The 21,349-nt window shown below is 37.0% G+C and overlaps 1 protein-coding gene across 1 annotated transcript in view; it reads right to left on the reverse strand.

Annotated features, from left to right (window-relative positions):
- Window positions 1-21,349, reverse strand: part of ADGRB3 (adhesion G protein-coupled receptor B3) — a 684,888-nt gene that overhangs the window by 274,380 nt on the left and 389,159 nt on the right. The window contains exon 17 of the mRNA XM_072965499.1: window positions 11,081-11,124. Coding sequence (XP_072821600.1) covers window positions 11,081-11,124 — 44 coding nt within the window. The remainder of the gene's footprint in view (window positions 1-11,080; window positions 11,125-21,349) is intronic.

Here is a 21,349-nt window from a genome sequence, read left to right on the forward strand (position 1 = left end):
GTTTATCCCCACTAACAAATCCAAAACTACACCTTTAGGAAATTAAATTAAATAGCATAAAATCTATGATGTAATTTAAAACCTTCTAAACTTTTTAAAAGCATTTTAAAGGATGAAAAGGAAAAAGTTTCCTGAAGAAACGTGAAACAAGGTCATTTTGAATTATAATAGATCTATGAGAAAAAAAACACCATCGTGGATATCAGAAAAATTCAAAAAGTAATGTACAGTCTAAGGCAGAAGAACAAAAGTAAAGAAAGCTCCATTTAGTTTATTGTCAATGAATATTTAACTATATTTCCAGTTTCTCAGAAAACTAAAGTTTTGCTATTGCTTTTTGCAGTACTTTTAGAAGAGCACAGTTGTTTTGCAAACAGAAGTAAAAATTTTATCAATGATAAATCTGAAAGCCAGTTATGAACTTGAGCATGATTAGTTTTAGCCAGGATAAAACATTTAATTTGTTGGAGATTGGGTACATTTTAATTTACAAGGAGTTTTTAACAATGCAAGGGTCTAATATTCTTATTTCTGTTATTGTGAATGTAACCAAGAGGAAAAATAAAGCATAATGGTTTTATATTATTAGATAACTGATCACTGAACCTAAATGGATGATGGGAAATTCCATGGAATCCTGACCTCGTGGATGCAAATACCAAAAACTCTCTTAACTGCTTCTGCAGTTGGATCCATACGGGCTCTGGATATACCCACCGAGGCAGACTTACAATGAGTGCCACTCAGAAATAGTTATTTTTTACCTCTCTAGCTATAGAAAAGCAGACAGGACCTCAGAGACTCCCCAGTAACATTGAACATGTTGACACCTGGGGCTTATATTGGACAGTTAGAATCTGCACATAACAATGTCAACTTGGAAGACTGAAAGCTGTATGTTTGTCATATAACTGTGTAATTTGTTTCTAAAGTATTCCCTTCTACAATGCCCTCAGTGAAATTTTAACATATTTAAACAGAGCAATCTGTGCAATAAAAGTAATAACACTTCCTGAAGTTAAGTAGTTTTAAAATTCTGTCTCTGGTTAACTGAATCACTATGAAATTCTAGAGACAGTTACCTACTGGAATCATGGCTATAAGTATGCTGAATATTTTGAATATAGACTGTCTTTTTTCATTGTTTCTCAAGAAAAGGCTTCAGTTAGGTAACTGCAGGTCTATAAAGAATGCTTCCATTTCTCCCCTATAACAATAAGATGATCACATTACTGTTTTACATAACTGTTCTAGTTTTTTTTCCTTCCAGTTTTATTGAGATGTAATTGACATACAGCACATTATAAGTTTGAGGTGTAATGACTTGGCTTACGTACATTGTGAAATGATTATCAGAATGAATTTAATGAACATTGCATCATCTTATATAGATACAAATTTAAAGAAATAAAAAAAAATTCCTTTATGATGAAAACTCTCAGGATTTGCTCTCTTAACAACTTTCATATATAACATACAGCAGTGTTAATTACATTTATCATGTGGTGCATTACATCCCTGGTACTTCTTTATCTTATAAACTGGAAGTTTGTACCTTTTGACCGTCTTCATCCAATTTCCCCTCTCCCTACTCCCATCTCTGACAATCACAAATGTGATGCCTTTTTCTATGATTTTGTTTGTTTGTTGGTTGGTTTTTGAAGCATAATTGGTCTATTTTCTTTCTTAACTGTTTTATAATTAAGTCTCCAACAAGATCTCTTCCTTGTTCTTTTTGCTTCCTCACAATAATCATAAGTTATTAAGAGGATTAAGTTCTGTCCTTATCAGTTTTCCCAAGTCTAGCAGTTTGAATAGAGCCTATAAAAGAGCTCTATCATTGGGTTATTACTTGGAGGGAAAAGGTTGGTTATTCAGTAATAGCAACATGGTATGTAATTGCTCTGAACTTCTCTAAGAGCTAACGAGTCTTTCTGAAAGTGTGTGTTCCTAACAGTACAATATTGTGTCTTCCTAATGACACAGGTATGCCTGTCATGAGAAGAGCAAGAGCAATAATTGCAAGCCCTCTGGAGTGATGGGACGGGGCTAGACTGTTAGTTTTATATTTTCTAGGAATCATACAATCATACTGCGAGGTAAATGAAAGGATGCCTTCCAATATAAAAAAGATAAAAAAGAGAAAGATGTCCTGGGTATGAAGAAACAGGGATAACAAAAGCAAAGCAGAGGAACCACTTCAACTCGATGACTTAATTCTGAGATAAAACAAGCCAGTATCAGTCTCAGCCAAGATGTGACTGTTGTTACTTCCAACTCCAATAAATCAGTTTGACATGTAGAGAAATTTAAAGCCTAATCTGTAAAAGCATTTGTTTCCAATTACCAGGCAGGAAAATAAGTTATAAGTAGATTGATAAAACTGTGTATCAATAGTTAAATAGTTATAATAAAAATTCATGCAAATAAAACTCTGGAGAGGGAGATCAAGATGGCAGAGCAGGAAAACATGGAACTCACCTCCTCCCATGCACATGTCAAAAATGTATCTATGTGTGGAGCAATTCTCACTGAAAACTAACTGCAGACTGGAAAAAAAAAAAAAAAACTCCTGTACAACCAAGGATGTAAGAAAGATCCACAAGAAATTGGGTAGGAAGGAAGGAGAGCATGTTGGGACTTCTTTCCCTGGGAGGGGACTCAGAGGAAACAGGAGAATATATGGGTGGAGATCTAGATCCACTCTGGGGAGTGACTGGTGAGAGCTTCAGATTGGGTGCCCCAAACATGGGGTCCAACAGCAAGAAGATGAGTCTCCAAACTGGTTGGAGAACCAGTGCGACTAACAGGAGGGCTGTGGGAGGCCTGGACTCTGCTCGTGATGAAAACGCACACATCTGCTTACTCGTGAAATAGGGCAGAGAGGGTGGACTGAAACTCCACAGATTGCTGGTTTCCATGCCCCCTCCCGGGCACATGCCCCAGCCTGAGGTGAGTGACCACTCTGGACCCTGGACCCTCTGCTTCACTATGCAGCTCTGCACTGGGAAAAGACTGCCCAGCCAACGAGAGGACTCAGTAATTAGAAACAAAGTAGGCTCGGGACTGAAGCAGCATCTAAACAGGGTGGGAGCAACCATTATGGCTGCTTACACAGGCAGTGCATCAGAAGCAGCTGGGGCACTGACTACAGCCAGGGTCACCACAGCTCACACCCAGACCCATGACAAGCACCCTCACAAGCCTCTCCTGCTTCACTACCTCTGGAGTGAAGGCACCAGTGCTAGGAGAGAGGAGAGTACACATTAAGAGGAAACAAAGCCAGCTCAGACCCAACTCTCAGGGCTTCTGCTCCAGTAACTGGTCCTAACCTTTCCCCTAATAGGGTGGGAAGGCCACTGAGAGAGTAGGAGTCCCACCTCACACCTGGCTGTGGCCCTAGCCCCTCTGCCTCCAAATCCACTTCCTACCAGGGTGATGGTTGCCAGTACCTCCCAAGGAAAAATGTGACATTTAAAGTAATTATTGATAAATATGCACTTATGTCAGTAATTACGTTAAATGTCATATGAGGGACACAAGGATGGTTCAACATACACAAGTCAATCAATGTGATATACCACACTAAAAGGAAGGATGAAAATCACATGATCATCCCAAAAGACACAGAAAAAACATTTGAAAAAAATCGAACATCCATTCATGATAAAAACTGATACAGGGGAACATATCTCAATGGAATAAAGGCCACTTATGACAAACCCACAGCTAGCATCACACTCAGTGGTGAGAAGCTGAAAGCCTTCTCCTAAAATCAGGAAGAAGACAAGGATGCCCACTTTCTCCACTCCTATTTAACACAATACTGGAAGTCCTAGCCACAGCAATGAGACAAGAAAAATAAACGAAACACATCCAAATTGGAAGAGGAGTAAAACGCTCTCTATTTGCAGATGATATGATGCTATATGTAGAAAACCCTAAAGATGCCACAGAAAAACTATTAGAACTAATAAATGAGCTCCATAAAGTTGCAGGATCCATTATTAACATACAGAAATCTATTGCTTTTCTATACACTAATAGAGAACTATTAAAAACAGAAAGTAATAAAACAATCCCATATGAATTTGCATCAAAAAGAATAAAATACCTAGGAATAAACTTAACCCAGGATGTGAAAGATTTTTAAAACTATAAAACACTGATGGAGGAAATTGAAGATTACACAAAGAAATGGAAATATACCTCATGCTCTTGGATTGGAAGTATTAATATTATTAAAATTGCCATACTATCCAAAGCAATGTACAGGTTTAATGCAATTCCTATCAAAATAACATTTTTCACAGAACTAGAATAAATAGCCCTAAAATTCATATGGAACCACAAAAGACCCTGAATTGCCAAAGTAATCTTAAGGAAAAGGAATAAAACTGTAGATATCATGGTCTCTGACTTCAAACTATACTACAAAGCTACAATAATCAAAACAGCATGGTACTGACACAAAAACAGACACAAAGAGCTATGGAACAGAATAGAGAGCTCAGAAATAAACCCACAAAACTATAGTTAATTAAAATACATCAAGGGAGGAAAGAATATATAATGGATAAAAGACAGTCTCTTCAGTAAATGGTGCTTTGACCAGAAATTGACACAATGTTGTAAACAGACTACACTTCAATAAAAAATAAATTTAAGAAGTGATGCTTTGAAAATTGGACAACTAAGTGTAAAAGTATGAAACTAGAACATTTTTCACACCATATACAAAAATAAACTCAAAATGGATTAAAGACCTAAATGTAAGACTTGAAATCATAGAACCCTAGAACAGAATATAGGCATAACACTCTTTGACATAAATTGTAGCAATATTTTTTGAATCTGGCAAAACAAACAAACACACACACACACACACACACACAAACTAATGGGACCTCATTAAAATTGAAGGCTTTTGGACAGCAAAGGAAACCATCGACAAAATGAAAGGCAATCTACAGAAAGGGAAAAAAATATTTGCAAATGATATGACCAATAAGGGGTTAATTTCTAAAACATATAAACAGCTCATACAATGCAATATCAAAAAATCAAACAACCTGATTGAAGAATGCGCAGAAGACCTGAATAGATATTTTCCTAAAGAAGATATACATAAGGTCAAGAGGCACATGAAAAAATGCTCAGTACCACTAATCTTCAGAGAAATGCAAGTCAAAACCACAAAGATATCACCCCACACCTGTCAAAATAACTATTATCAAAAAGTCTACAATTTAACAAACATTGGTGAGGATGTGGAGAAAAGCAAACCCTAGTATACTGTTGTTCAGAACGTAAATTGGTGCAGCCACTATGGAAGACAGTATGGATATTCCTCCAAAATCTAAAATTGGAACTATTACATGATCCAGTAATTCCACTCCTGGTTATATATCAGAAAAAAGCAAAAACAAAAACACTAATTTGAAAAGACATATGTACCCTAATGTTCAAAGCAGCATTATTTACAACAGCTAAGATATGGAAGCGATCTGAGTGTACATCAACAGATGAATGGATAAAGAAGATGTGGTATATACATACAATGGGATACTACTCTGCCATAAAAAAGAATGAAATTCTGCCATTTGCAATAATGTGGATGAACCTAGAAGGTATTATACTTAGTGAAATTAGACAGAGAAAGACAAAAACTATGTTTTTATTTATACATGGAATGTTTAAAAAATCAAGGAAACATATATAACAAAATAGAAACAGACTCACAGATATAGAGAACAAACTAGTGGTTACCAGTGGGGAGAGGGACAGTAGGACAGACAAGATTAGGGGATGGGATTGAGAGGTACAAACTATTATGTACAAAGTAAGTAAGCAACAAGGATATATTGTAGAGCACAGGGGAATAGAGCTATTATTTTGCAGTGACTTTAAATGGAGTGTAATCTATTCAAATATGTTGAACTCCTGAAACTAATATAATATGGTAAATGAGCTATAATTCAATAAAAAAAGAAAGAAAAGAGAAACTCTGTAACATTTATGAAAACAAATATGACACTTCACAGAGCTGACAACATCAGATGGTGCTATTAAGACCCATGGAGAAAAACTATAGGTCAATATAAAGGATTATAGGTTTTCCAGGGGATGTAGTCACCACATAAGATCCAATTTGGACTAGCCCCAGGAACGTGCAAATTATCAATCGCACAAATGATAATTTTACAAGTTACATTAAAAGAAATCATTTAAAAATGTAAAAAGAAACACTTCTCCTAACTAAAATAAGCATTTATTCTGAAGTGAGCAAAGTCCTTTCGGTTTATTCCATGCGTCACCCATGATGAGGCATTTTCTGCATCCTGTTAATTAGTCAAAGCAGAATAAAACTGTGTTCTAATTGTCTGAAACTGTTCTGTCTCATCAGAGTAAAATAAAATGGCCTTATTTGGGATTATCAGCATCGTAGACTTCTGTGAGAGAAAAAGTTAATTGTTTATACTGGACCTCAGTACTATAGCAAGCTGAGGCATTGTCCCTTCCAACTTCCCATGTTAGCGCTAATGATTTCTAGAAATATATGTCACTAACAAAATGAAACAGAAGTGAAAATAATTCCGGTAGAAAGGATACCTGAGAAATATTCAAATATTCGTTCTTGTACAAAATTAACCAATCAGTATGTGTTGAATTCATACTATGTGCAGGTATCCTAGGCATTAAGGGTACAGTCAGTGACTACGCAGGATAAAGCATCTCTCTTATGGTACATGCTTTCTGGTGGGGAAGACAGACAATGAGCAAGACAAATAAATAAGAAAGAAGCAATGCATGCCGTGAAGAATTTAAAATAGGGTTCTACAGAGAGAAAAAAAGGTAACATGTTTGACGGTTAGAGACTATCTCAAGCAGGGATGTACAAGGCGGTATGCAGAAGAAAGTATGCAGAATAAAATAAATTGAAAAGCACTTCAATGCCATCAATATTGGGAACACTAGATCAATTACAATATGTCTATTCAATGCATTAGTACAAGGAATGAAATGTATGTAGTAAAACTTTAAAAACTTCCACAATAACGCTTGCATTAAAAATTGAGGATGCCAAGTATTAATACAGTATGATAACATTTATGTCAAAGTCGTGTTAATTTATACACCTACCCACTTATCTCAATGCATAAGTAGATGCCTGAAATTATACATCACAAAGTATGATTGGGGTGACCTTGGAAAGCTGGATGGATGGATATGGAGACCCAAGGTAATGATAATTAATGGGGTCTTTTGCCTTAGAAGTTGTGTTTTTATACATAAAAGATATTCATGTATTACTTTTGTAATTCAAAGTTAATTTTAAAGACTTAAAAGTCAGGCAACTTGATATTTCCAGAGGGAAAGGGAGATGAGGGTGAGTGAAATGGGTGAAGGGGGAGGGGCAACAGGTAAATCATCCAGTTATAAAATAGATCAATCCTGGGGATGTAAAGTTCAGCACACAGGGTGACTATAGCTAATAATACAGTATTGCATATTTGAAAATTGCTAAGAGAGTAAATATTACAAGTTCTCATTATGAGAAAAAAATGTAACCATTATATGGTGACAGCCAGTAACTAGACTTATCATGGTGACCATTTAGCAGTGTATACAAATATTGAATCATCATGTTTCACACCTAAGACTAATACAGTGTTATATGTCATATATGCCTCAATAAATGTATCAAACCAAAATTAGAAGACAACTTCTAATTTCAACTTTGTTACTGTAATCTTGAAAACATCTTTAAGTTCAGTCCTTTTCTGTGAATAAAAAGAAATAGTTGTACCTTTTCATGGTTAACTATACTTGGAGGTCTTGCACTCAAAGTTAAAAATCACAGAATCGATAAAACTATCGTGTATGTGAACATGATCGAAGTGGAAGGACAGATGTGAAGAAAGGAAGCAAAGTTGTCTTAACCTTCGTTGTTTAAAACTCACCCAGAACAACAATTTAATGATGAAACAGTCTGGTAAAAGTGCAATGGGCAGAAGTCCTGTCACTGTTGAAAGCTTTTTGATCACTTTTCATCACGGAAACATGAACTGCACCGATCTCTGGAGATATTTTAATTTGAAAGGCAGCTAAACACACCTCTCACAGAATAGTTTTTTCCAAGGACAATTCAAAAGTTGAATTTTGCAAAGCTAAGACATGTGCTTTGTGATGGATAGGAGTCATGTTATCAGCAGATGTTAGCTACGTCAGCAGGGTGATTGAGTCCTAAAGTGAACTCTGACTTCAAGCACTAATAGTTTTATAATTAAATTAAACTTAACACCTTAAGACTATTCCTAGTATGACTTCATATGTTTATGTTGCTGTAATGTTGGTTATAATTCAAACTTCTTAATTGTCTATTTTCATAGATGGTTTTTTCCTTACTTTAAATGCTTACATTCATTCATTTATTATCCATTCATTAAAACCAATTAAGCAATTATTATATGTCAGGGTCTAGTTGTACAGCAGTGAAAATGGTACATCTGTACCTCAGTTGAGATTTCATGCCAACTTTTTTTTTAACTTTTTTTATTCTCTAGGGGAGGCAATGAGGTTCATTTATTTAATTTATTTTTTAAATGGAGGTAATGGGGATTGAACCCAGGGCCTTGTGCATGCTAAGCTATATGCTTAGCAGATATGAGCTATATGCTCCCTCACTTAGTCTAACTTTTTTTTTTAACATTTTTTGTTGATTTATAATCATTTTACAGTGTTGTGTCAAATTCCAATGTAGAACACAATTTTTCAGTTATACATGAACATATATACGTAATCCCACTTCTGGGCATATATCCAGAAGGAACCCCACTTCAGAAAGACATCTGCACCCCAATGTTCACAGCAGCGCTATTTACAATAGCCAAGACATGGAAACAGCCTAAATGTCCATCAGCAGATGACTGGATAAAGAAGATGTGGTATTATTTATACAATGGAATACTACCCAGCCATAAAAAATGACAACATAACACCATTTGCAGCAACAAGGATGTCCCTGGAGAATGTCATTCTAAGTGAAGTAAGTCAGAAAGAGAAAGAAAAATATCATATGAGATCACTCATATGTGGAATCTAAAAGAAAAGAAAAGAAAAGAAAAAGACAAATGAACATAAATACAAAACAGAAACAGACTCATAGACATAGAATACAAACTTGTGGTTGCCAGAGGGGAGGGGGTTGAGAATGGACAGACTGGGAGTTCAAAATTTGTAGATACTGAGAGGCATATGTAGAATAGATAAACAAGGTTATACTGCATAGCACAGAGAAATATATACAAGATCTTGTGGTAGCTCACAGTGAAAACGAATGCGACAATGAACATATGTATGTTCATGTATAACTGAAAAATTGCGCTCTACACTGGAAATTGACACAACATTGTAAACTGACTATAACTCAATAAAGTAAAATAAAAAATATGAAAAAAAAACTTAACATCTTAGACAAGCTGTTTAAGAAAACCAAGAGAAACCCAAAATAGGAGATGCTCTTTCTTTTTGGACTATCCCTTTAAGTCCCACAATTCTTTTGGAATAACCAACACGTTCCCCTCTTTGGATCAACACAGAAGCACAATCTACTCACTAAAAAGATAATAAAACTAAAGTTGGGTATTATTCATGGAGATATGCAAGGGACTGTAATCAGGTGTTTACACGGCATGCTTTTCTTGAGTAGAGAACATTCAATTTGATTTTTGCAGTATTTTATTTCCCTCAGCCGTACAACGTACTAAACAGTGCCTCAGAATATACTACCCACGTCTTCTCTGGCTATTGGTAAAGAGGAGAGCTTGAAAAAATTAGACTGCTGTGGATTTCTCTATGAGATTTCAAAAAGAAAATAAAAAGTATGATGTCAGTGTGAAGATCTAGCTCATGTTGTCACTACGGGAAGCTGGGCTTCTCCTTGCGGCGTTAAGGTTTCTAGGAGAAGAGGATCTCTAGAGTATGAGAATCCATAGCAAAAAAAAAAAAATTCAATATCATTGATTTTTTTCACCCACATAAATACTGTAATTTAAATTACATCAGTATCCAAAGAATTAGCCCAATGCCAGTAGGTTTGCTCTTTACCTAGAAAGTCTAAGAATGTCCCTCCTCTAGACTCTCCAATGACTATTGTTGAGAGACAAGTGAGATTGTAAAACCTTAGCTGTAGATCAGATGTGGGGTGAAGAACACTGGGGAAAATCATAGAATACAAAGAACCCAACGACAGCATCACACATGGTGGTATTAGCTTTGGGGACTTCGCAACATTTATCCAATCTCCATGCAAAACGAAACAAAACAAACCAAGACTGTATAATCCAGCTACTACAGTGGAATAAACTCACAGAAGTATTTAAAGAATAGGAGTCTAATGAAGACTTAATCATGGATTTTTCTCTTCTTTGAGACCTCAAAACCTCATAGAATTACCAGTGAGATTAAGATGATTTTCACCAGATACATTGCAATTACTTGTACAAACAAAGGAATACATGGAAGAATTGTTTGTCCTTTTTTATTGCAATTATTTTCTTTCATCTTCATGAATTCATAAAATATTTGAATAAGAAAATTAAATGCCACTCAGTGTTTTTGCAACCAAACAATTCAGAAGGGCCGTGTACGTATTGCACTACTCTGACAATAGAGTCAAGGTCATGCCAGTGATGCATTGGCTAAATGACCACAGAGATCACTATTCTGTTCTGCATTGCTAAGTCAAATGACTAGGGCAAAATGTTGAAATAGCATTTGAACTTCTATAACTGTAAAATATTAGAGCTTTTCAAAAACTCCTCATGGAATTCGCATCGCAATGTGCCTTGCACACTAGGTAACGCAAGCCTATCTTGGGATGCGACCTGATGGCATTATCACACAAGCACATTCATCATGCTGTCCTGCAGATTCAGGAAGGGGACTCCTTCTTTTCCCAGTGTGACTCACATCCCACTAACTTATCATATGCCTTTTGACTAGAAGGCAGCTGAAGTAACTTAATGTGCTTTGAATATTTAGTCCAAAGTAATGTAAGAAAACATCTGTCACTTACGTTTTTGAGTCATCCCATAACACACAGTAGGGGTTCGACGTGCCCTGCAAATAAGGAGAGAAAGAATAAATGTGTCTTGAGTACAAACATAAAAAAAACTAAAGGATTATGTGAAATGCACACAGAATGGCAGATTTCTTATCTTGTAGAAGATACTTTAAAGATTCTACCTGTATTTTTTGCATAAGAAATTGGCACGTCCTTTCTCAGAGATTTGATGGCCCCTTTTGTGAAATTCTATTCATGAAAAGTTCACATTTTTTCCAAATATCATAACCCGCATTTAGTTTTTTTTTCATTTAAAGTGAAGCTCTCATACATGACAAGGTCCATATTTTGATAATTTTGATTTCATTTTTTTCTCTAAAATGTTAATTGCCAGATGATTTCCTTTAAGAAGACCAATGCATTTACAAAATTTAAGTCACAGTGAAAAAGTTTGTATTAAGCACATATATAATCACTATCACACAATCTGCTCTTCAACCTCCAGGCCTGCAGATTCCCAGAGACAAGACATGGTGGCATTAATCGGCAATTTCCAGAGAGTTTGTTGACTTGCAATATTGTCTTAATCAGTAGACCACTGAAATATTCTACAGAGTCATGTCTAACAAACTACGAGAAAAACATGCTAAATTTTTATTCAGTTCAATAATTATGCGTTGAGTGTTCATAGTGACCTTCAGGATGACACGTGAGTTTTCCACATTGGATTTTCCAGCCAAGTACCTTCTGTTTTGAAGAGGACTAACTGTTGGAACATTTTTCTTTCTGTTTTTCTGTCACATTCATTGGCCCTTATTTTTCCCTTTGAAGCTAACCTAATAATTCTTCCTCTCTGTGGTGTTTTTAGTTACCTACAGACCCTTTCCCACCCCTGAACAGTCTTCTCTTTTCTGTTAAGCATCCTCTGTTGGTTTCAAATTCTCTCATCCTCCACATCACTCATCTCCTGGAGCACACACTTTAAAGTGTGTTTAGGGAAACCATCCACATGTGCCCAGGACAAAGCAGAACTATTGTCTCTCCAATGTAGATGCCATATTCCTCATACTGCAAGCTAACAGTGTAGGGGATACCTTGGTAGCCTTCTCCTGAGCTTGACAAGTATAATTACACATCAAAGTCACTCAAGAGCTTTTTGAATCCTGATGGGACATGCCACCCACTCACTCTTGCTTCCAAACTTTGTCTCATTACAGGATTAAAAAACAAACATGATATCTATGCCTTCATCCAACCAAGTCATTCGTACAGATGGTGAACAGGCCAAGGCAGGTAAAGCCACAGTCCTGAAACAGGCTACGAGCTTCTTCCCACAGGTGGATGTGCTCCCTCAGCGACAGCCAGCTGTGAACCAGCCTTCAGTCTTGTTTACAAGTAGATAATCACTGGAGTGTATCTGGCAAAGCAACATCTTTAGAAGTCTAGGAAAAATTCTTTGTGAAACATCGCCTTTCTAAGTGCTGGTCACTGGGTCTATTCTAGAATTCCCCTAGAAATAAAAATTAAGCTCACTATTCTAAAATTTGTGAAATCGGCCTCTAATTTGTTTATTACTCATTTTAATTGGGACATTTGGCTAGTTCTCATAATTTAGCATCATTACTATTCTCCAAAGTTCCTCAAAGACAGTATCTCTAAGGTCTCCTGCTTCTTATCAAACACTCACACTTATAAACTATGCTCTTAGAGCATAAAAACTTTCCCTGCCCTGAATTAGGTTATAATCTTACAGAAGTTGACGAGGAAGTCACATACGGAATGTTCCTATAACAACAAAGAGGCATGCCCACATAGAAGTCACCAGTCATAACTTACTGTGTAAGGGACAAATGCTGGACAGAGCATCAGGGCCTGTGTGAGAACAAGTTACACGGAAGAAGTGGGTCCCTATTTGGATCTTAAAAGAGGCATAGATATGGCTGCTCAAGAGATGGGGAGGGGAATGGAGTTTCCAGTTGGTTTCTTTCTCTGCCCAAGGAGACCCTGTCAGGTTTTACCTGCCATTTTCATACAGCTTGTGACTTCCTAAGAAACCCTCAGCCTGGCCACAATGTTGTATCATAAAGTTATGCTACATTTATCTAAGGTTCTGCTCAAAAGAGCTCAGTGCACTTTCTAGAAAGTAAATTAACCTTAGAAGATGACAATGAAGGGCATGGGAGTACACTTGTCATGGATATAGACAGTAAATGCAGGTGATGAACTTGAGATCACACATCCGCTACATGTAGCTCGCTTCTTTCATAACATCCAAGTTAGATTGAGTTAAATCTCTATACAAACCAGCACAGGATACTGATTATAAGATCAATACTTCACAATTAGAGTCCTTAACAAGTTACAAGAAAGAAAATAATATTAGAAAAGAAATGATCTGATTTTAATTGTTTACACATCCTTTTCCTTTTTACCCCTCCTAAAGAAACTAATTTCTACTTTCAGTTAAACATAAGAAGATGAGAAATGCTTCTATTCTTATCCCATGCCTCTGTCAACACTCAGTTTCACCCACTGCCTTCCTCACCCCTCACCTCTTAGATCTCAGGTTTCTCTCTCTTTCTGTTCTTGGGAAAACTTAGAAACAATCCACATGAAAATCATTCTAAGTTCCAGAATGCCCCACTCAATCCTGTGTTTCACTATACATTCTTGGACCTACACAAAAGACAGGCACCCCTCTGTGAATATTCATTCTAGTGCAGTCACTAATAGGTTAGCCTGTGAGCTGAGATCAAGTATTTAAACATTCCAAGTCTATAAAAATAAGCAGAGTGAGCAAATTAGAGGATTCTTAATACCTGAATAGACCAGTCAGGGAATAAGAATCTGAGATGGTAAACAAAGCCAAACCCAGTGATGAATGAAATCTCAACATGGAAAACAAAAAACAACTGGCCAAAAGGTTCTGCTAAGAAATCGCTTGTAAAATACTTGTTATAGTTTTCAGATACTTTTCTCAAAGGCACTCTACTGCGAGATCTGTTATAAGGAATTTACAGACAATCTATTACAGGAAATGGTGAGCCCGACAGAGCTGGAACAAAATGGAATGACAGAAACAAAAGGGAAACAGGCAAGCTATGAGGTGACTTACAGAAGTGCATCAAACTAAGCAAACAAAAATTGTCAGATCAGTTAGACAGATGGGAAAAAGAAGATTAATTTATAGAGCTGTCAGTATAATTGACACATAAAATATTAAAATTGAACATATTTGAAAAGTTTGGGAAAGAATATACTATTCTTGAAAAACACATTTCTGGCCAGAAAACACGAAAAACATATAAAAAAAAAACTTGTCCCTTGACTCCATTCAAAATAGCACAGTGGAACTTGAGTTAGACATTTCTACTCACTCACTTTTAAGCAATTAAAAAATATACCATGACCCAAATTTCCTAATTACCACGGATGTTCCAGGCACTACTTTTAGTGTCTTTAATAGTCTTTGGTATTTCCTCTGTCTCAACATCAAGCAAACCAACACAGATCTTCCTTGATTTAACGATGGTGTTACATTCTTATAAACCCATCACAGACTGAAAATACTGTAAGTCAAGAATGCACTTAATACACCTAACCTTCTGAACATGACAACTTAGCCTTGTCTGCCTTAAATGTGCTCAGAACACTTGCATTAGCCAACAATTGGGCAAAACCATCTAACACAAAGCCTGTCTTATAAGACAGTGTTGAGTACCTTGTGTGACTTCTTGAATACTGTACTGAAAGTGAATGACAGAATGGCTGTCTGGGTCCAGAATGGCTAAAAGTGAATCAACTGTATACCTTGGTGGTTGGGTGGCTGTCTAGGAGCTGTGGGTCACGGCCACTGCCCAGCATCATGAGACAGCATCCTACCCATATCACTAGCCCAGAAAAAAAAAATCAGAATTCCAAATTCTGAGTATGGTTTCTACTGAATTCATATCACTTTCCCACCATCATAACGTCAAAAAATCGTTGTCGAACCATTGTAAATTGGGGACTGTCTGTATATCTTTTCAGCATTATAATACACTGCTGGCTTTGCCCATGTATTTCTACAGGTGGTTCTCTGCTTCCCTTTGTTTTGTGTAACTTTTCTGTTTTCTTGTTTGTAAAATAGGAAATTCAGGCCACTTTTCTAAGCCCTAGTTCTCAATGATTCTGGAAAAACATTTATAAATGAATTCTTTTTTTTTAACTCTCTTCCAACTCATACCCCCTCCCCTCAACTACAGAATATTTTAAATACATCTCACTATGGTAAATCACTCTCACAAACTGAAGAAGTCAGAAGAGGGAACCAGGAAGATGGTCAAAACGAGTTGATCCATTTATGCAAAACCACTTAGCAAACACCTGTGACATTCAAGACGCTCTTGGAGGAACTGGGGATTCAGGACTGAACAAAACAAAAGCCTTGTCTCATAGACTTAACTGTAATGAAGGGGGCAGGGAGAGAGACACAAAACATAAACAAGTAAATATATAACATGTTAAGTGCTAATACGTGTTATGATGAAAAGTAAATCACATTAAGTAGGAAAGACTGGGAAGTGGTAGACTATAATTTTGTATATTGAGAAGACTTCACCAATAAGACAATATTTGCACAAACACCTGAAGGAAATCGGTTACAGAAAAGATAAAAGTCACAATAAAGATTAATAATGACCAAGTTTCTTCAATTTTTCCTTGGTGTTTTTAAGTTCTGAATTCAATTCAATTCACATGCTATCTTATTTATGGTCTTGTTATCTGAATGTTTTCAAAGAGTTTTCTCTGGTCATCCTCCAGAATCAACGGGGATGCTTATTAAAAATGTAGATTCCTGCAAGGGTTCTGAGATTGGGGCTTAATTTAGGAATATGCATGCTAACATCTGCTCCCTCCACTCCTTATAATTTTTATCTACACCACATTTGTAGAGGCATGGATGCACAACAGAAATAACATGGTTGCTTCATTGTTCTTGAAATTTTCTAATGCTTACTGCTCAGATGCCAACATAAATTCCTAATCTGGAAATCTCTTAACTTCCTTGTAATTTTCATGGTCCTCTTGAAACAAAAATATCCTCTTGTCTACATAGGCAAAGCCAGCACATAGACAAAGCATCTAAGGACACAGAGAAGGTCGGTGACTTCATCATAACGCTGTCAACACTTTCCAGTGCCCTGGGTCAGAGGTGTCAGCATGAGTCCTTCTGTCACATCTTCCAGTGAATTGCACATTGAGTTTTTGAACGTGGACTGGAGACAGACTTCAACTGACACTAAAAAGCCTCTCTTTATTTTCAGAATTTTAGTCATAAAGGCATTAGATTAAAAAGACCTGGATTTTGCTAAGTTTAGCCTCCTTTTCTTTCCCCACTGAAGTTAACTGTAGTTACTATACCACTGCACAGATTTGGAGAATACCCTAAGAACATTTCCAAAATACTTGACCTGACCCATGAAAGACTAATTTATATTCTACTTATAATTCTAACACTACTTGAGAAAAGACACATTTTTAAAAGCTCAGGAATGCACTCTAGGGGAAGTAAGATTTTAGTAGGTGTAAATTTTTCCACAGCCCAATCTGTGATGGGTCACTAAATCTGATCAGTAAGAGAGAACCCTTTTTGGATTATGTCTTTTAATGTATAAACATCTTCATGGTCCCTGGAAGTGAAATACGCCATCCAAGAGGATGATGCAGCTGAAAAGGTATCATATCATATGAAACTCAACAGTAGGAAACAGTCCACTGAATGTTCTCCGCGCCTCTTCTCAGGGTTATGAGAGTACTTTAGCATTTTAAAATGATACTCAGAAAGAGCAAAATCTGGGTCTGAGTCTCATCTTTTGATGGCATGACTGATATACACCTGAAGCCTAAAGAGCTTCACTGAAAATGGAATACTGTGTTCTCACTTAAAAGAAGATGGAGACATGGGATTTTTTTTAATGGATTTGCATGGGTTCTGTAGAAAGCTTCGCACTGAGAGCCAGTCAAATCAAGATGGAAAAGAGTTGTCTTCAGCTAAAGCAGAGCGGTAGAGAGGCCACTGAAGTGAGAAGTGCAGAACACGGTTCTGTCAGTGCCAGTCATGTCCATGCAACTGGCAGAGGCCATCTCCAGGACTCAGAGCTGCTCAGAGCACAAGGAGAGGGCACGATCTAACTCAGCATCTGCTGTCTGGTTGCTCAGTCGCTCACATCAACTAGACGATGCTGTTTTTGTGGAGATGACGAGAGCTTGCTTCTTTAATTTCTGGTGCATGTCAGTAATCACTGAATGTGCATGATTTCCTGATGAATACTTCTATATGGCATGTGGGAAGCAGCAAAAAGTAGGACCACTATCAGGAATTATTACATATGCATCCTTCAGAGAAAATCATTGCCTTCACATACATGTTTTAGAGTGCCTTCTCCGTATGTGGTTGCCTCGTTTCCAACAGTGGCCACACAGGAGTCTGGCTCACCTCTCAACCAACAGATGGGTCATCTATGGGCAAAATCTCTCCAAGCACTTCCCATGAGTCGAAGTGGCAAACCATTTTAATAAACAAATACTTAAATAAGTAGTTCCACGCAGATATAGCACACAGCTTAACGCACTTCCTTTCACATCCAAGAGGATATACGATGTGTCCTAACAATGCTTTTATGGGGTTGTAACAGAGGCAAGGGCCGGCAGGGTTATCTTGCACTGTTCCAGCCCATCGGCTGCCGGCAGAGAGGTTTTTCTAAATTGCTTAAAGAGCACAACATATCTACAAATGTCAGAGTTGCTCCTGGCATCCTCCAACTGTCCCTACTATCCCAGCACCACTTTGCAATGGCCATGCTCACTGGTGACTCCTTTCGTCCGATTCTTAACGTGCCGGCATGGTAATCAGCGGGGCAAAATGTAACCTCTAGTTTGCTAACTGACTTTCACTGACTAATTAAATTATCAGCATTGGAGTTTATCTGACTCAAAATGGCACTAGTAATGTATGCATGCATATTATTTTCATTATCAAAAAAATTAATTATGCAATGCTCCAATGCAGGATTATTAGCTTTCTATTGCTGCTGTAATAAATTACGAGAAACTTAGTAGCAGAGAACAACACAGATTTATCATTTCACAGTTGCTGTGTGTCAGGAATCTGGTGATCGTAGCTGGGTTTCTGCTCAAGAGATTCAGAGGGCTGAAATCAGAATGTTGGCAGGATTGCATTCTTTTCTAGAGGATTTGGAGATGAATCCATATCCAGGCTCATTCAGGTTTCAGCAGAATTCAGATCCTTGTTGTTGCAGGACTGAGATCCACATTTCCTTCCTGCTTGGAAACCAGGGGTTGTTTTCAGGTTTCAGAGGCTGCCCACAATCCTTGGCCTGTGGTCCTCTTCCTTCTTCAAAGTCAGCAGTGGTAGCTTGAGTCTTTCTTACATTGCATCTCATTGCATCTCTCTAACCACAGCCGGCAAAGGCTCTCCACTCCTAATGGCTCACGGGATTAAATCAAACCTACTCGCATAATCCAGGACAGTTTCCCCATCTCATTGTCCTTTCCCTTAATCGCTGCAAACTCTCTTTGACATGTAACATAATGTATTCACAGGTCATAGGAGTTAGGAGGTGGGCATCTTTGGCAGGGGGCATATTCTCTTGACTATACAAGGGTGACAACCTATATAGTCCAGGGGCAAATCTGGCTTGCCACCTACTTTTGTAAATCAAATTTTGTTGTAACAGAGACACATCCATTTGTATATATATTGCCTGGGGTTGCTTTCACACTATGATATCAGAGCTGAGTAGCTGTGACAAAGATGACTACAGCTCATATGTCTAAAATGTCTGACTCAACAGAAAATGTTCACTGACCCCTGCTCCAATGATAGCATAATTAATCTAAAATCTTTTTGAAGAATATCAGTTATGTATTATGAACAAAAATAAACTGAATTTGAAATGTAAGTGGGAAGGATGCTTACTCAAGTTTAGGAATTTAGGAAATAACCAAAACAACAAACTATAGCTAGAGAATAATTTCTATGTCAATGTCAGCTGTTGGCAGAACCATCAATCCACTTGTCTAGTTAGCATTTCAAGACTCTTCCATAAAAATTACCAAGAGCTTTAAGCAGGCAAAACATCAGAAATCTCTTCCAAACAGACAAAAGCTAGGGTAGAAAGTAATTTAAAAAATAAAGGGATACAAACGCCACCTTGTAGAAATTATAGATGCATAGGCTGGGCTTCTTTAAGCTTTGCCAAGTGATTTTTTTTTTTAATTCTTTGGGCTATTATCAGCCTTTGCTATTCATGAAAATATCCACTGATGAATTTGGAATCTCCATTCATTGTTTCTCATGCTTCTCTAATGATAAAGCTTACATTCATCACAGTCTTTTATTGTTTTCTTCCACTATGACTTACAAAGGCCATGGCTCATGATTGATTTTAGTTTATATACATAAAACAAACTCCTCAATTAGTTAGCCTGATCCTGTTATACGCAAGCGAATGCAAGCTGATATGGTGACACACAAGCCCGAATTCCCATGCAATCGTTTGTGAACACGACCAGTTTGAGAACTACAAATGAACCTGGTGGATTTTTCTCAGTCCTGAAAAACAGCAGGTTCATCCTACCTAGACCTGTTGCTCAGAAGGAAGGAAAAAAAAAAAAAGGGCAGGAACAGACAGCAGAGGCTGCAGGCTGGAGTAGTCCCCCTGCCCTTCCCCCACAAATGGAACTACATTAAGATTTTTTATTTGGAAAAACAAATGCATTTTCAGGCTTGCAAAGTTGATAGAGCATGAGATAACTGAAATGCATGAATTTTCTTATTCTTCTAACTCATCTTTAAAGATAAGGATGTTATGTATCTTCGAAATTCCCAGCAGGCTCAGATCTGTCAAGACCAAGGCATCCTAAGGGCAGATGTGTACAGCTGTGTGTGCACATGTTCATGTGTGCCCATGGGGGTGTGTCTGTACATACAGATCCATTCTACCGCACTTGTTTAGATCTCAATAATTACTTTCAATAAAATTACTAACTTTTGCATTTCACATTTACATTTGCACTTTATGGAGTCTAACAATATTAATAAGCATGAATGTCAGACTGAAGAAACCTTCTTTTTCTGAGAATTTTGATATTTCCAATAAGTCAAAAATTGCTCATGCCCAACACAACCCTGACTCTGCAGATTATAACATTAAGCCATAAACCTAGACAACTGAACTCAGAACAGCATTTTACTCTTTAGTGACTTATGAACTGGTTAAAACCGCACAGGGCTTTGCTAAAAACAATTTGGAATTTCAAGATTCCACATTCTATTACCTATTCCTACCAGTTCCCAAAGGCCTGATTATATTTAACACACTTTAAATGCTATTTGCTAAAAAGCTTTTTAAAAGAACACATTTCATTTAGAAAATGTTAACGGGCTTTTCCCTAGACTCATTATAACTATTAATTCCCATTCTTCATTTTTTTGCACATGGTACATGCAACAGATATAATTTGCAAGTCATTATTCTTTTCTGAGCTTAGGGAAATGCAGCAGATACATCTGCTATAAGAAAACAGGAGAAGGTAGAAAATCTTAATATTAGCAATATGACATATCTGAAATAGCTCAGTTTTGAAGGCAAGACCAATGGTCATATATATCAACATCTAGATAGTTACAATGAAATTTCAGATTGTACTAATCTTTTTTAATTTTCATGTTTAAGATATGTGTTTTTTTCACATTTTAGCAAAGACTATTTTACTTCAGCAGAGGCTCTTTTGACTATCTCTTCAACGAAAATAAACTAAAGTCAGTATATAGAATGTACTTTATAAGATATTCAATAAATCGTGACATGAAGGGAAGAAATGAAGGATGGAGTAGCCCAGAGCAGCTCCACCATGTGGCTGGGAGTCCTGGGGGCCTCCGAACACAGGCAGAGTCGGGGTCTGCAGGTGACATGACGCAGGTCATAGGTGGGAAACCCTTGGGACATTTTCATCTCCGGAGTAAACTTTTCTTCTTATTCCTCTTTCCCCTCAGCTCCTTTGTGAAACAGATTTGTCTTAAATTCTTAAATTCTCTTAAATCTGAGCCTTCCAGCGTTGGGTAGTATTGTTTTGGGAATCTGGTCAACTCACTCAAAATCCTGAAAGAATTAATTCTAAGTGCCTTATGATAATCTCAGCATTCTTATATTCTTTTTAAAAAATATTTATTTATTGGTTGGTGTTTTTGTTTTGTTTTGGGGGGAGGTAATTAGA

This window comes from Vicugna pacos, chromosome 8 (genome assembly GCF_048564905.1).
Source record: "Vicugna pacos chromosome 8, VicPac4, whole genome shotgun sequence".
NCBI classification, from domain to species: domain Eukaryota; kingdom Metazoa; phylum Chordata; class Mammalia; order Artiodactyla; family Camelidae; genus Vicugna; species Vicugna pacos.